General features: G+C 46.3%; 2 protein-coding genes across 2 annotated transcripts in view; one reads left to right on the forward strand and one right to left on the reverse strand.

Moving 5' to 3' along the window:
- Positions 1 to 4,334: 4,334 nt before the first annotated feature.
- Positions 4,335 to 5,258, reverse strand: LOC147830669 (metallothionein-1E). Its single transcript, XM_087185882.1, has 3 exons — positions 5,119 to 5,258; positions 4,800 to 4,865; positions 4,335 to 4,578 (listed from the first exon to the last, which is right to left on the reverse strand). The coding sequence occupies exons 1-3, from the start codon at positions 5,144 to 5,146 to the stop codon at positions 4,487 to 4,489; spliced, it is 186 nt and encodes a 61-aa protein (XP_087042008.1). The 5' UTR covers positions 5,147 to 5,258; the 3' UTR covers positions 4,335 to 4,486.
- Positions 5,255 to 17,555, forward strand: part of Bbs2 (Bardet-Biedl syndrome 2) — a 116,925-nt gene continuing 104,624 nt past the window's right edge. The window contains exon 1 of the mRNA XM_087184739.1: positions 5,255 to 5,377. The gene's annotated coding sequence lies outside the window, so the exon portion shown is untranslated. The remainder of the gene's footprint in view (positions 5,378 to 17,555) is intronic.

The following is a 17,555-nucleotide window of genomic DNA, read 5'->3' on the forward strand; positions in this document are numbered from 1 at the left end:
CTTGGATCCGTGCTGGTGGGGACCAGAACGAGGGAGTTTCCCGCAAAGGACTGGTGTGGCTGTGACTCACCGCTTCCCGCATTGCCAGCCCCTGCTCCCTCACAGTCCTTGGGTTTCAGGTCTTCAGTACACAGACACACTTAGGCGCAGTCTCCCAGTCTTCCTCTGCCTGAGATTCTCCTGGGGCTGCCACAGCCTAGTGGCCCATCCCACTCCGGGAAGGCAGTGGGAAGGCAGTTTCGAAAACTCGGGATTCCCTCAAGGGAGGGATCAGGCAGGTTATGTGCAGACCTTCTAAAAATAAGAACGCAGGAAACGTGGTTCTTTTCCTTTTAATATTCCTGCTGCATAACATGGTGCATGTCAGCCCTGTTGAGTCACTTCTGTTCTTTGCACCCTCCTAACCACCATAAACTAGAAATGTGGTTTGGAGCTCATTTTTCTAATGGGAAAATGAAGGCACCAGGAATGCCTGTCAATTTTCGGTCCTACACCAAGGCATTGATGCCTGTGGGTGTGAATCTACTCAGTTTCCCAAAGAGGGAAGAAAGTCAATGATAAAGATCTCCCCCCCCCCCCCCCCGCCCTTCAACTAACAAAATCCAGGCTTGCCTTAAACTCGCAATACTCTTGCTTCAGCCTCTCAACTATTGGAATTAAAGGCCTGTGCCGCCACAAGCAAAAGGATTCTAATTTTGAGGCCAGCCTGGGCAACTTAGTGAGAACCTGCCTCAAAATAAAATCATGAATGTTAGAGCTTTAGCTCAGTGGACGGAGCCTGCCGTGCCAACACAAGGTCCTGAGTTAGATCCCGGGTGCCAAGAAAAAAAAAAAGTAAATAAAGTCTTAAAAAGTCTGGGGATGTAGCTTGGTGGTAGAATGCTTGCCAACTATGAATGAGGCTTTGATTTAATCCTCAGGAAAATGCACACGCTCTCTCTCTCTCTCTCACACACACACACATACACACTTTTTCTTTTGCTCTAGATATATTGTGAATACCACTGTAGTGCTTGAATTCTTATAAACAGGATAAGCCTGAATCTCAATCCTGGACTGTTTAACCTATGTCTGGAAGTAAGACTGGTTATGATTCTAAATTTCAGTAGAGTTGTTAAAAATTCATTAAAAAATATGCTGGCTAATTTTGTATGTCAGTTTGCTCAGGCTCTAGTGTTTCTATTCCTTGCTTGAACATCAGACTACAAGTTGTTATGATGTCCTTCTCCAGAGGTGATTAACATTGAAATCAGTAGACTTTGAGCAAAGCAGATTCCTGCCCACAATATTGGTGGGCCTCATTCAAGTAGTGGAAGATCTTAAAAGACTGAGGTCCCGCAGTGAGAGGGGAGTCTCAGCCCAGGCTGCAGGGAACTAAAGAGCTCAGCACAAACACCTGGCAGGATTTCTAGGCTGCCCACTTGTCCTGCAGGTTTCAGATATGTCAGCCCCTATCGAAAACTAACCAATTTACTTACTTACTTACTTACTTAGAGCAGGACTAGGGATTGAACCAAGAGCCTCCCCGTGAGCTACACTCCCAGAATTTTTTTAAAATTTAATTTTAGATAATGTCTCACTAAGTCACTGAATAGCCCAGGTTGGGCTTGATCTCCTGACCCTCCTGCCACAGCCTCCCAGGGTGCTAGCATCACATGTGTGTGCCACCACTCCCAGCATGGGCCAGGTTCTTAAAATGAATCACTCTTGGGCCGGCGATTTAGCTCAGTGGTTTCACCAAGTGCTGTGCAATTCCAAGTACCCAAGTTCGATCCCCAGCACCAAGAAAAAAATAAATAAATAATAAAGAACGACTCTTTCAATTTCTTGAAACTAAATTCATTCTATTAGTATTATTTCTCATGGGAGCCAGTAGAAACACAAATATGCCTATATAAAAATATGAGTAATTTAACAGAAAAAGATTAAATACAGTTCAGGTATAGGTAGTAGCAGAAATGACAGGCAACTTTCTCTCTATGCCCTGAGATCCTGCATTGCCTTGTTCCAGGCTTTATATCCCCAGGACCGATCACACTTTTGCAGGAAGAGTAAGTGACTCTCCACACCTCTGGGCAGAGGCTGAGGGGTTTGATGAAGAGAGTCCTGGGTACTCAGTGAGGTGCCATAGCCCTGGCTTACCTGTATGGAGCGAGAATACACATTTTTAGATTTATTTTTACCAACGAGACTCAATTAGCCCCTCTTTACAATAATAAAAAGGGAGCCACAACTTGGTCAGGTTACCCAGGTCCAAGTAACACAGGTGAGATCTGCACTCAGGCCGGCTGCCTGCAGCGTGTTGCCTTCCCCAGCATCCGATGCCACAGGAAAGGCAAGGACTGAAAATGGGACACTGAGCTGCAGTGGGAAGCACACAGCTCTTTGGCTAAGTGCGTGTGAGTGTGTTGGCACAGGATTCTCTCCAGAAGTCCATGTGGACAGGACGATCATCATTGCCACAGCTTATTAAGCCCTAGTCAGGAGCCAGTCCACTCACTTAATCTCTACATTGAGATCTCTCCCCACTAGCAAAAAGGAACTGGAGGCTCAGAGAGGGTCAGTGATTTTCCCAGGCCGCACAGCCACTAAGTGGTGAAGTGGGCTGTGAACAAGGACTGCCTGACACGGATCCCGCCCATGGCCCTGGCTGACTTGGGTTCTCATGGGGAATCAGAGGGAAGCCAGTCCTCACCTCTGCCCAAGACTCATTTTCCTGTTGGACAGAACTTCAAATCGCATTCCCTCAACAGATACCCTGGGGCACTAACTGTCAGTTATAATTATAAGCCACCCAGCCTCAGTCCTTCCAGTGATCACCACCACACCCTCCAAACCGCAGAATTCACCCTCACCCTGTGTGAGGGCAGACACTAAGTACCTTACCTGCATCTGATGCTCGTGTCCACTTTGTCTTTCCAGAAACCTCCTGGGCAGTTCTCACCAAATCCCCAGGCACTTTGCAAGTTTGAAGTAGCCAGGGGCTGGGATGGAATGAGGAGCAGATTTGAGCTCAGCTTGGGAGGAACTTCCCAAGGCTCCCAGCAAAGTCAGGAGGGGGAGCTCTGGTGGGTAGGGAGAGTCCTAGCAGTGTCCCTGCACAAGTCAAGACTGAGGGCTCCTTGTAGGGAGTCCAGGCCACACAGTGTGAGGTCCAGTTTCTGGTGTGTAACGCATGCCCTTGTATTACCGTGTAGTGTTCGTGGTTATCTTATTTTCCTTGTTATTTTGTTCTCCATACATTCATATAAACTTTCCTCTTCAATTAGAAATGGACTTTGTATTTTCTATTTATTGTATGTTCTCAACCCATATTTTCATTATTTATTTTGGGGGTACTGGGGACGGAACCCATGTGCTCACATGTGCTAGGTGAACACTCTACTACTGAGCTACAACCCTGGGCCTTTTAAAATGTTGAGACAGGGTCTCACTGAGTTTCAAAGTTTGGCTGTTAACTTTCAGTCCTCCTGTTTCAGGTTCCAGAACAGATGGGATTAGGAGTATGGGGCACCATGCCTGACTTTCTTTTGTTTTCATCAAATTTAGGTCTACAACTGATAGAAAATATGATCTCCTCATTCATATAGGGAGTTTGCGACACTCCATGTAAGATTCAAGCAATTAGGCCGTGTGCAATGGTGCCTCCCTGTAATCCCAGTTTCTCAGATGGCTGAGGCTGGAAGAGCAAAATTCAATCCCAGCCTGTGCCACTTGTTTACACCCTGTCACAAAATTTCAAAGAGTCAGCTGGGGATTTAGCTCAGTGGCATAGCACCAGCCTTGCAAGCCCAAGGTCCTGAGTTTGATCCCCCATACCAAAAAAAAAAAAAAAAAAAAAGATTTCCTGGGCCAGGGATTTAGCTCAGTTGTTTTACCACCTGCCCCGCAATCTCAAGGACCTGGGTTTGATCCCTGGTACCACAAAAAAAAAAAAAAAACAAATTTCCAAGGGGATGAGATGTACTCGATGCTCCCTGGGTTCAGTTCCTAGTACCAGGACAGGCGGGAAGGGAGAGAATTCACAAAACTATAGTTAACATTCCTCTCTGTAGTCACTTAAGCCTAAAATCCAATAAGAAACAAGCTGGTCAGAGAAATCTGCCAATAGAAAGTACAAGCTGAGAAGTTTCTGTCTCAGGGGCAGCTTCGACCTACTCCAACCACTATGATCTGGTGCATGGCTCCTCTAGACATGGCACTTGCTATAGGACACTCAGCCCAGAGCCCAGAACCCAGGGACTAACATTTCAATCCAGACCCCAAAACTCCTACTTCAGTCCCTCACTCTGGTTCCTGATTTCCAAGGAACACAAACCAACCCAGACTCGGAATCAAGTCAACAACTTTATTATCCAAAACAAAACTTCATAGAAAATGGAACTTAGCAAATGGGTCAGAGTCATACAAAACAAAACAAAACAAAACAAAATTCCAGGTTTGTATCTGTCGTTCTATGTACACGTGGGAACAGGGCTGGGTACAATCAGGCGCAGCAGCTGCACTTCTCAGACGCCCCTTTGCAGATGCAGCCCTGGGCGCACTTGGCACAGCCCACAGGACAGCAGGAGCAGCAGCCTGGGGCAGAGAGAGGGTGGCAGAGATGAGCCCTGGGCAGAAGGGATGAGGGTTCCCGCCCTCCCTCACTGAGATCACTGTGGAGGCGCCAACTTCCACCTGGAAGACCCGGGACCTCACCCCCCGCCCCCGGACTGCTCAACTCCCCTAAGGAAGGTGTGGCTGGGTGGGCACGGGTTGGGGGCGGAGACGGGGTAGAGAGCACTGAGGGTCCCACTCACTCTTCTTGCAGGAGGTGCATTTGCACTCTTTGCAGGTGCAGGAGCCAGCACAGGAGCAGGAGCCGCCTGGGAGGAGGAGAAAGGCACAGATGAGCATGGTCCCTGAAGGCGGGACTGAACAAAGGAGCCCTGGCAAGCCTTTAACTCAATGGCTTCTTGGGAAAGGGGGGCTCCGGGTGATCTAGAGTAGACAGAAATACACCAAACGCTCTGGGAAGGGTCGTTTGGTGTATTGCACAGAGAGGCCAGAAGCCCTCTCTTTAGCTGTATGCTTGGCCCCGCAGGTCACCCCGGTCCCACACCAGACCAAGCCCCTCACCGGCAGCGCAGGAGCAGTTGGGGTCCATGGCGAGCAGAGCGGCGGCTGGAGTCCGAAGTTATGCGCGTGGGTGCTGGAGGACTGGAGGAGGCGTGGTGGCGCCGAGTGCTGGGCGCGCTGCCTTTATAGGCCACAGGTGGCGTGGCGAGTGCAAACGCTCCGCCCGGCACCGAGTCGAGTCACGAGTGACGCCGTAGAGCTGAGCGCAGCGGCCAATGCACACGGAGCGCCGGGCGCAGGTTCCCAGAAGCCGCCCCAGGTGAGCCTCGGGGTAGCCTTAGCGCGCGCAAGGGGCTGGGTGCAGAGGTGGGACACTGTGTGCCGTGTGTCTTGTGTGTGTCGTGCGCAGGGTCGTGCACCGAGCACTCTGCCCCTGCCGCGTCCCTCCGCCGTGTGCAACCCCGCCCCCCACGTGTCCTGAGACTGGACTGAGCGGCTGGAGCGCGGGCAAAAGCGGGTTTGGGGGATGCTGCTGGACCGGTTGTGAGTGTCGACAGATTATAGAAATCTGTACCGACCCGGGTGTACGCATTGTGTTGCGTCATAATAAACGATGGGCAACCAGGCACTGTGGCCCTTGCCTGTAATCCCAGCCCTCTGGCAGGCTTTTGTAGCATGAGCGAGAGTTGAGACCAGCGTGGGCTGAGACCCCATCTCAAAAACAAATCAAAAGGAAACAACACACAGAAAACTACAAACAAAAAAACGGTGTCGTTTACTGATGATATACTCACTTTATATTTTATAGTGTGTAACCGGGATAGTATTATATGGGAGAACTCATTTAATATTATAACCCCCGTTGTGATAGTGAGTGCCCGCTTTTATTTATTTACTTATTGACAGTACTTGGGACTGAACCTAGGACCTTAGCACTGAGTTCCATTCCCACCCCACTTGCTTTTCAAAAAATTCTGAGACGAGGTACGCTAAATTGCTAAGAGTACCTGAATTTGGTGATTCTCTGCCTCCCCGCCCCCAGAGTGCTGGGATCATTGGCACCAGCACCATAGGCTTATTCTCAATTTAGAGAGGAGGGATTGAGAGCCCAGAGAGGTCAAGCAACTTGCCCAGGATCACAGAGCTAGTAAACGCCAAAAGCAGTCCACAAATCAGAGGATCCAGCACATGCCAAAGGCCATCTAGTGGTACACATTCCAAGCAAGGAGAAGTCACATGTCATGTCCTCAAGAAGCTCCTCAGGCAGCCCCAGAGTGAGTAGGGAAAAGTAATACCAGGTCCCTGCTAGGATGGAGGAGATTACGTTCATGGGTACGTGCAGCAGAGCTGAGAGACCCAGTGCAACCAGGGAGGAAGTGGGCCAGGCCTTGAGCTAGAGGGCAGGAAGCCTTGGTCAGGCACACAGGGGCACAGAGCTGTGCTCACAGCTGGCACTGCCTTAGAGCTCATGGAAGGAAATGCACAGGGACTTTCTTCCCCAGTGCATGTCCTGGGGAAGAGCCGCGGTGCTGTCCTGATTCCTCTCTGGGGAGTCCCCTCCTGCTTCCCTGCCTGCACACATTCTGGCCTCTGTGCAACAGCCTAGGTCACTATCCTTGGAGTGTGTCCTGTGAGCAGCCAGGGCATGTCCTGGGAGGCTGCTTGGCCCGTGTAGGGACTGCAGGGAGGCGAGGAGGTCGGGCTGTCTCCCCAGCCCTTACTGGAAGCTTCTGTGGAAATGTCTCTGACTCAGCTCAGACGTCACATCCTCCTGGGAGCCTCCTGACCCCGTGCACACAGATGGCAGGGGAATGTGCAGGTGAACATGTTGTCTTTCCCTTCCCAGATCTTTCCATGCCAGTGGTGTGTTGAAATGTGTGCGATCCTTAGTTGTTTTCTCTGTCCCTCTGCCCTGCCTGGCGTTGAAAACTGCAAGAGCAGCCCCCACTCCCTCTACTCTATTTGTGTCCCAGCTGCTAGCACAGGGCCAGATTTGCAGTAGACACTCCATAAATCTTTGTCAAATGAATGGATGGAGGGCTTCCCTGAACTGTCCCTCCGTTCTCAGCTCCTATTTCCAATTAGAGCTCTGTTTACAAAGTGAAAGTTTAAAGTTCTTCACTACCCTGAAACTGGGTGCTCGCTAAACTAGAAAGAGGTGAGCAGGGCTGGAGATACAGTGCTTGCTTAGCAGGTGAGAGGCCCCTGGTTCAATCCCCAGTGCCAACAAATAAATAAGCCAACAACAACAACAACAACAACAAACCCAAAGAGGTGAGTTGCCAGAAGGACTGAATTCCAATGGAGTGATTATGGGCCAGGGCCCTTCTGAGCTTCAGCTTTCTCATCTGTCAGGTGATCAGATTATACTAGAATTCAAGGGTCACGTCTAGGCATCTCTGACTTTAGAGCCAAGATCATAGCAATCCCTGTGTCTGGTAGCCCTATTTGGACACTGGCCAGATTTTATTGTTGTTCTTGAAACACGTTTTGTTTTCAGTTAGGATCTCACTATGTAGCTCAGGCTGACTTTGAACTCACTTTGTAGCCCAGGATGGCCTTGTACTTATAGTAGTAGCCCTCTTGCCTCTGCCTCCCAAGTGCTGGGCTTACAGGTGTGAGCCACCATGCCTGGCCTTATTGTTGTTCTTTGTATAGCCACGATCAACTCAGGGGAAATGTTCCATTGCTTAGACAATAAGGCTTGCTTGGCCCTGAAAAGTGCTGGGGGTCTAGTTCCGCGTCTGTGCCATGCATGTTGACAGTAAGTTTCTTCTGGGCATAAGCTGTCTGCCTCAAATCCCTTTGAGTCTTTAAGGGGAGTGAGAAATACTGAATCAGGAAAGGTGGAAGGGCTGGGGCCGAGTTTTATTAATCTCCGTGCCCCAAAGCCTCAATTCTTGGGTGGAGGGACTTGAGGGAATTGTTTCTAGGTTCTTGAAATCCCAAACAAAGAATTGAGCAGGATACACAGAAGGAACAACAAGAGTTTTATTCCACGTGAAAGAGCAAAAGTAAACTGCTCAGGGTAGGAAGAGGGCCAATGAGAAGAGCAGAGGCCCCCCACTGGGGCAGGTACTGGGTCTGTTAAGGTCTGGGATCATAGGAGGATCCGTAGTTGGGATGTTACAAGAGTCCTGGCCCAACAGGGCAAGCCCAACCTAGGTAACTTAGCAACTTAGTGAAACCCTCTTTACAAATTAAATAAAGAAGAGGGCTGGGGATTTAGCTCAGTGGTTCTGCTGCCTACCTCGCAAGCATAAGGTCCCAAGTTCGATCCCTGGTACCAAAAAACCAAGAAAAATTTAAAAACGAGTTTTTTTTTAAGGGGGTAGCTGGGGATATAGCTCAGTGTGAAGGTCCTTAGTTCAATTTCCAGTATTGGACTGGGGGCGGGAGTGGGGGGGGGGAGTATCAATGAAACTTTTACTGGGAATGCTGGGAGAATGATACATATGGTTTCCATCTGGACTTGAACCTGAGCATCTCTGAAGCTGAGTTTCCTTTTTTAAAAATTTTATGTATGTATGTATGTATTTATTTATTGGTACTGGGGATCAAACTCTGCAACTTTCGCCTAGGAGGAAGGCACCGTACCACTGAGCTATATCTCCGCCTCCTTTTTTTTTTTTTAAGTGCTCAAACCCAGATGTGCTGTACCACTGAGTTACATGGCCCAGTCCTTTAGTAAATTTTTAATGTTCAGACAAGTTCTCATTAAGTTTCGCAGGCTGCCTTGGAACTTTCCATTCTTTTGCGTCAGCCTGCTGAGCAGCTGAGATTGCAGGCTTGCAGCAGCACACCTGGCACGAAGCTGAGTTTCTAAAGCCTTTTCTCTCCTTGTGAAAAGCCTCAAATAAAGTCTTCACGAAGGAAATGGAGCTTGACAGTATCATTGGAGCACCTGGATCCAGTCATGTCTGAAGCCATCGTGAGGCAGTAATTCCCTTTTTTTACTGACATCACTTTGGATAGATTCCTAACTCGTCAGAAAAGATGCCCTATGGGGTCTGTTCATCGGTGGGCTTCAACTGTCCATAAGATTCACAATGATTGTCAGTAAGACCCATGAGCAGCAGCTGAGAGGCGAGAGGGGAGGGCAGGTCCGATTTGGAAGGGGACAGCAACCGTCAAATATTTGTCACTGGTCACTCTGAATGGTATCTATAATTATACGACACATTACCCAAAACTTAGATGCTTACAACTGCCGTTTTAGGGTTTCTTCTGCCTTTGCTGGTCAGGAATTGGAGCAGAGGTCCTTGTGGAATTAAGCTGGAGTACAGGCTGGTCTGGAGGAGCTGAGACGGTTCAGCTGGCTCTTCAGCATGTTGGTCTCAGGGCAATTAAGCTCTGCCTTTTGGTGGCTCAGGGCACCAAAGGTATAAGTCCTAAGGAATCAGAGGGAGTAACTGAGTCTTTTAAGGTCTGGGCCCTGACCCTGGCACAGGCCGCTTTTACCACATTCTCTTGGTCAAGCAGTTGCAGAGCCCGCCCAGATTCAAAGGGAGGGGGACCATGTTTCTACCTCTTGATGGGAGGAGTCAGTGAATTTGCAGCATCTCTAGTCCGCCACCCTGGCGGTGGGGAATCAGCTTGAATACCTACTGTGCACTAGGATGTGTGTGGAGGACGTTAAGGTCTCTGTTATGATTTATTTCTAGATGCCCTCTCAAAGCCTCATGCACTCGCAAGTGGGGCTTTTGGGGGGTGATTTGATCATCAGTGTGGATTAGTCCAGTGAAATTATAGCTAAATGTGAGGTTGGGAGGTGAGGCGTGGTCTGAGGAGGTGAGTCACTGGGAGTGTTGGCCTGGAAGGTTCTACCTCCCTTCCCACCACCCTTGATTTCTCTCTGCTTCCTGCCACCCTGCCATGGGCTGTTTCTCCTCCTCCGTGTCCCTCTGCTTTGTGCCCCTGCCTTGGAGCCAATGACTATGGATGAATACATTGACAAACTGTGAGCCAAAATAAATCTTTCCTTCTTAGAGTTGCAGGTGTCAGGTATTGTGTCTCAGCAATAAGAAAAGTAGCTGAGACAATTTCTGATTTAAACCCCAGCACAGGGGTGAGGGTGTAGCTCAGTGGCAGAGTACATGCTTACTAGCTCCCTCCTTAGCGTCAATAAACCACCCCCAACAACAACCCCCCAACCCCAAACAGCCCCATAAGCAGATTCTGCTGTCATCTCCACTTCACAGATGAGACAGTGAGGAGTCATACAAGGGCACACCCAGCTTGCAAGTGGGAGAACTGCAATTTGAACCCATGCCTGCATGTTTATGGAAAGAGAAAATCGGTCCTAGTGGCAGAAGCAGGACAGTGGGTGGTGGTTACAGGGATAAAGATTCTGCTCCAGGCTAGAGAGGCCCTTCCTTCAATTAGAGCTGGCCATGAGGCAAGGGACCACCTTGAGAGCTAGTTCCTTGTCACAACAGCTACAGAACCAGAGGCTGGTGTATGTAGCATTGCTTAGGGGAATAGGAAGAGGTTAGGCCCCTCCCTCCTGGGGAGATTCCGTGACTCCAAGGATATTGATACAGTTACCATCAGCTCAGTATTATTCCTCCTTCTTTCTATTGACTCTGCCTTTATTTTTGGGGTGCATTAGTTTTCTATTGCTATATAACGAATTGCCCCACAACTTAGCAGCTTCAGACAGGACACGTGTATTACTACATAGATTGTCACACATGTAGTTTCTGCAGGGCAGGAATCTGGAAAAGTTTAGCTGGACCTTCTGGCTCTATCTAGATGACAGCCAGGGTTGCAGTCATCTCAAGGGTCAGTGCGGACAGGATCTGCCTCCAGATCCCCCGGTGACACTATGGGGTGGATTTCAAGTTTTTGGACTCTTGATCCAAGGCTTTGGTTTTGGTGCCTCAGGAGCTGATGGCCGGAGTTGTCCAGCTCCAAGGCCCTGTGGACCTTCCCTAAGGCATCTCACAGCAGCACAGTGGGTCAGCAAGGGCCAGGGAGAGTGCCCACAAAAGACAGGGAGAGCGAGGCAGAAGTGGTACTTTTTCCTATTCATCCTTAGTGATAGATGCTGCTGCTGCTGCATGTATTCAAAAGTGTCCAAGGGCCAGGGATTTAGCTCAGTGGTTCCGGCACGGGCCTTGAAAGCGCAAGGTCCTGAGTTCGATCTCTGGTAGCAAGAAAAAAAAAAGCGTCCAACACATGACATTCTCTTGGATGGACCCCAGATAGTCATAAGACAGCCCCCTTAGGCAGAGCACATTCCTCTCCTCTGCCCTGGCACACAGGAAGCTTTTCCTTACACATCGTCAGAAAAGATACGCCACTGCCAGCCTTTAAACAACTGAGATGAAAATTTGATTGTAGAAGACTGTTTCTATATAGAAGAAACCCACTTTGTCAGTTTTTTTTCTTCTCCCTGTATACTTATATTGTTCCATAAGATAAAAATCTCTCCCCTTTCCAGGAGAAAGGAACCCTTCTCCATTGTTGGTGGGAGTGCAGACTGGTGCAACCACTGTGGAAATCAATATGGAGATACCTCAAAGAACTAGGGCTAGAGGTTCCATTTGACCCAGCTATTCCTCTGCCTGGTATCTTCCCAAAAGAATTAAAAGAATCATACCGCAGTGACATATGTACACCCATGTTTATAGCGGCACAGTTTGTAATAGCTAAAGCTTCAAAACAGCCCAATTGCCTGTCAGTTGGAGACTGGATAAAGAAGATGTGTTTTTTAAAAATAAAATGGAGTACTACTCAGCCATAAAGAATGAGAAACTAGAGACATTTATAGCTGAGGGGATGCACATTGAGGCCATACTCTTAAGTGAAATAAATAGGACACACATGTGTAAATACAGAATAGTTTCTCTGGTGTGACAAACTAAAAGTATAAATAAGGATCAAAATGTACAACTGATAATGTGAAATAGGAGGAAAAGTTCTAAAGGGGTAGGGGAAGTAGGAGGGGGAGGGGAAAGGAAAGAACGGAAATGGAATTAATATGAGAAGAGGACAAAATGGAAATAAAGTCTTTGTAAAGAGGGAAGGGTGAATGGGTTGAAGGGAGGGGAGGGGAATGGGGCAAAAATAAGAACCAAGATACTCAGGTAAAGGTATAAGTTCCCAATGATGAAGGTAACTGTATTGTATACCTACAGTGTACCAATAAATTTAATGAAAAACCACTGTCTCCCCTTTCCAAATTATTTGGAAGATATTGTCTCTGTTTTTTGGGTGAGGCGGTGGAGGAGAATGCTGGGAATCTAACCCAGGGCCTCATGCACGCTGAACATGTGCTCTGCCACTAAGCCCCCCTCACTTTTCCTCCAATTTTAGAAATTACATCATAGTCTTCTGTCACATAATCACGCAAGTGACCTCCCATCACTTCTGCGGTATTCCATTTGTTAGAAGTCAGTCACCAGGTCTGGGCCCTATTGCAAGGGACAGGATCCCATGGCTGGGGATTGCTGGTTGCATCTGCAAAGTCTGGCTCCCTTGGGAAAGAGGCAGTGGGAATCATCTGACTTCAGGCTCTTTGCACATGCTGCACCTTGTGCCTAGAACTCTCTCTCCACCCTCTATCTCTTGGGTCTCAGTGCAAAGTCCGTTTCCGCAGAAAGGCCTTCCTGGGCCCCAAGTCAGGCTGAGGCCTTTTGTCACCAGCAAGCCCACCCATTCTCTGTAGCACTTCATACAGTTACAGTTACTAGTCCTAAAGGAGCTACACACAGATCATGTCCTTGAGCCAGGTGCTAAAGGCTGTCCTTGTATGAACTCATTTCTTCCAACAGCCCTGCAAGATAGAGACTGCTGTGACCCACATTTTATAGAGGGAGAAACTGAGGCTCAGTTAAAGCCAAAGTGACTCCTTAGTGAAGGAAGGGCTGAGGTGAGTAGCAGCACACTGTTGGGCCAGGTGCTTGGCCTGTCTTCTGCATGGCTTCTCAGACTGCAGGTGTGGTGCTGTGTTTAATCCCTGTCCTCCCTCACTCCCCGAAGGCTGAGGTTTGGGTCTGTGGCACTGGTCACCCTAGCTCAGCCCCCTGGCAGAGTGCCTGGCTTATGGTGGGTGCTGGATAATACAGAGGCATGGGATAATATTGAATCCTACCAGTGGCCAGGAAGGAGACTCCAAGATGGGCAGGGTCTGCCTTGTGGAGAGTCAACCTTGACAGCCTGCACTTAAGGAGAAGCAACATCCTGAGGCTTCAACCTTCTCACCCCAAGCCCTGCCCCTCTGCCCTGGCATCAACCCTGGCAACCCACAGCCCTTTCGTATATTCCAGGTCTTGGTCCCCTGTATGTGCCCCTAAAGCCCATTTCAAGTGCTTTCTCCTCCAAGAACTTTTCCCTGAGTCCCCTAACTTAGGGAGTCTCTCCCTTGTTGAAGCCACCACCGCCAGAGCTTTTTGTTTACCCCGGCTTTGTGTTCCTGAGCCTCAGTCTCTTTATGTAAAAAATGAAAAGAGCTTGATCTGAGAATTTATTTCACCTCCAATGCATCCAGAGCCAGGTATAGTGGTACATGCCTGTAATCCCAGCATTTGGGAGGCTGAGTCAGTTAGATTGTAAGTTTGAAAAAAATATTTGCAAAGCACATATATGCAACTGATATCCAGAATATATAAAGAATTTCTACAATTCAATAACCAGACAAACCTCTGAATTTAAAAAAGGGCAGGACCAGGGATTTAGCTCAGTGGTTCCGTCACCTGCCTTGCAAGAGCAAGGTCCCGAGTTGGATCCCTGGTACCCCCCAAAAAACCAAAAAAAAACCCAAACCCTAAAAAAGAGCAGACATCCATATCCAAAAGAATTGAAAGCAGGGATGCAAACAGACATTTGTATGGCAATATTCATAGCCTCATTACTTATGTCTGGCAAAAGGAGGAACAAGTCAAATGTTCATTGATAAATAAATGGATAAACAAAATATATATGTATATATGATGGTATATTTATCCTTCAAAGAAAATGAAGTCTAATACATCCTACAACATGGATGATGAAAATTTTAAAAACCACGTGCTAAGTAAAATAATGTGAACACAGACAGATATGGTATGAATCCTCTTATGTGAAGTACCAAGAAGAGTCAACTTCAGGGAGACAGAAAATAGGATGATAGTACCAGGGGCTGGAGAGAGTGTTTGATGAATACAGAGTTTCAATATGGGAAGATGGAAAAGTTCTGCAGATGTTTGATTGTCATGTTTCACAATGATGTATATGTATTCAATGCCACTGGGCTTACACTTACAAATGGTAAATTTTATGTTACGTGTGTATTTACTGCAATAAAAAGAAAAAAGTAGCTGGGGGGGATGTAGCTCAGTGGCGCTGGGCCTGCCTGGCAAGCACAAGGCCCTGAGTTCGATCCCCGGTACCACACACACACACACAAAAAGTAGGTAAAATATTCAAATTAATATATCAACAAAGAAAGCTAGTAAGCTTGTAATGGATAATAAGCAGATACAAAGATGTTCAACATCATTAGCCACCAGGGGAATGCAAACTGAAGCCACAATGAGATAGCACAGCACATTTACCAGATGAGTACAATAAAAAGACAAGAACCAGGCATGGTGGTACAGGCTTGTATTTGAAGCTACTTGGAAGGCTGAGGCAGGACTGCAAATTCAAGATCAACCAGGACAACTTAATAAGACCTAGTCTCAAATTTTAAAAATAGAGGGCTGGAGATTCAGTTCAGTGTCACCGCACCTGCTTCGCAAGTGCAAGGTCCTGAGTTCCATCCCCAGTACCAGAAAAATAAAAAGAGCTGGGAATGTAGCTCAGTGGTAGAGCATTTGCCTATCATGCAACAAAGTCCTTGGTTCAATCCCCGGTATCATTACAAAGAGAGAGACAAATTGTTCATGAGAATGTGGAGAAATTTGATTTTTTGTGTATGGCTGCTAGAAATATAAAATGATATAACCACTTTGGAAAGAAATTTGGCAATTTTTATTCAAAAATTAAACATAGAGCTACTGTGTAACTCAGCAAGTCCGCTCCTAAATATTTACCCAAGAAAAATAAAAACATGTGCACACAAAGACTCATGCTTATTCACTTCATAGCCATTAATGAACATATCCAGGGAGCTCAAGGGTCCATCAGTGGGTGGATGGATAAAAAAAATGTAGTGTACCTATATACTACGCAACAACTGGAAAAAAAAAACCAAAAAAACAAAAGAAGCACACAGGGCTGGAGTTATAGTTCCATGGTAGAGTGCCTGAAGCCCTGGGTTTGATCCCAGCACTGCAAAGCAAAACAAAAGACCAGATTACTAATACATGCTACAACATAGAATAAATCTGAAAAATATTATAGTAAGTGAAAGAAGCCAGATAAAAAAGACTAATTATTGTATTATGGTATTTATATGAAATACCTAGAAAAAGCATACCTACAGAAAAAGGAAATAGATCTGGGGATACCTAGGATACCTAGGGATTAACTGCAAACAGATGCAAGAGAGCCTTGGATAACAGAAGTGTTCTAAAACTGAGGATGGTTGCTCAACTCTAAAAATTTGCTGGTATTTAATGAATGCTTACAGTGAGTGAATTTTATGTCATAAACTATATCTTGATAAAAAGAAAATACAGCCATTCTTGATGAATGCTTTTAGTGGGCCAGAAACTTTGAGAACTTCCTGAAAAATCCAAAGTAGATGGAAAGCAAAGGAATAGTGGTCACAATATATAAGGAGCTTCCACAAATCAGTAAGAAAATGATGAAGTTATATTTTAAAAAGAAATGGCAAACAACTGTGTAGGGAAAACCTGATAAAGAATATGAACCAGCAATCGCAGAAAATTGCCAGTCTTAAAGATCAGATATAATTTAAACTAGGTGCAAATAAAACTAGGATGTCATTGTTTTACCTACCAGGTTTACCAAAGTGCAAGGTTAACAAAATGCAAGAGAATGGAGCATGAAAAACACTCAGATATTGTTGGTGATATGCAAATTGGAACAGCCTCAGGAGGGAATTATCTAGCAGCTCCTACTAAATGTAAAAAGAGGGCTGGGGATTTAGCTGCCACCTGCTTCATATGTGCAAAGTCCTGAGTTTGATCCTCGGTACCACACACACGCACACACACACACACACACACACACAAATGTACAAAGGACTGTTTTCCATGCTCCAGTAATTATACATCTCATAATTCAGAGAAACTCACTGACACAGTGGCACAAGAAGGAATCATGAGGGCTGCAGACGTAGTTCTGTGTTACAGGGTTTGTTTAACATACACAAGGCCTTGGGTTTGATCCCCAGCTTGGGAAAACCAAAGTAAACTGAACCAAACCAAGCCAAACAGTAATCACAGTCTGCATAATAACAAAAACTAAGCTCCAAGGGGCTGGGGATATAGCTCAGTGGTGCAGCACCTTCTTGGCAAGCGTGAGGCCCTGAGTTCAATTCCTGGTACCAAAAAAAAAAAAGAAGAGAAGGGTTTTAAAAGTGAAGTAGAATAACCATTGCATGATGTTCTCTACAGCAGTTAGATCTTTATCTTTCCTGAGATCCCAGACAGATTGTTAAGTGAAACAGTGTAAGTGATGGTGTTTACTTGCATCATTAAGAATTAGTCAAACAGAAGTACAATATGAATATGGATAAAGCTAAAGACCTACTTGATTCTCCTGGAATATCCCACTTCTTTTCGGTGCAGTTATATTCGTATACATATATACATGTGGAGTTTCACTTCCTTTTAAAAAATAATCTGCATTTATTTCTTTTGGGAAGATACCCAGCAGGGGACTAGCTGGGTCAAATGGGATTTTATTTATTTATTTATTTATTTATTTATTTATTTATTTATTGGTACCGGGGATCAAATTCAGGACCTTGTGCTTGCAAAGCAGGCACAGTACCACTGAGCTAAATCCCTGGCCCTCTAATCCTAGTTGTTTTTTTGTTTTTTGTTTTGGTACCAGGGATCAAACTTGGGACCTTACACTTGCAAGGCAGGTGGCAGAACCATAATCCTAGTTTTTTGATTAATCTCCAAACTGATTTCCACAGTGGTTGCACCAGTCTACACTCCTATCAACAGTGAAGAAGGATTCTTTTCTCCCCATAGCTCCAGAATTCAAAGCATCATACCACAGGATGTATAGTGTAGTGTATAGTATATACCACTATATACATGGATATGTGCATTCATGTATATAGCGGCACAGTTTGTAATAGCTAAATCTTGGAAACAGCCCAAATGCCCACCAACTGGTGACTGAATAAAGAAGATGTGTTGGTTTTTTTTTTACAAAATGGAGTACTACTCAGCCATAAAGAATGATAATCTAAAGAAATTTATAGCTAAATGAATGCACCTTCAGAATATACTCTTAGGGTAGGGGATTTAGCTCAGTGGTTTCACCACCTGCTGTGCTACCACAAGGACCTGAGTTCGATCCCCAGTACCAAAAACAAAAAGAAAAGAAAAGAAAAGAAAAGAAAAAAAGAGAATATACTCTTAAGT

Source organism: Heterocephalus glaber, unplaced genomic scaffold (genome assembly GCF_053883595.1).
Source record: "Heterocephalus glaber isolate CG9 unplaced genomic scaffold, H.glaber_assembly_v1.0 deba00000071, whole genome shotgun sequence".
Lineage (NCBI taxonomy): Eukaryota > Metazoa > Chordata > Mammalia > Rodentia > Bathyergidae > Heterocephalus > Heterocephalus glaber.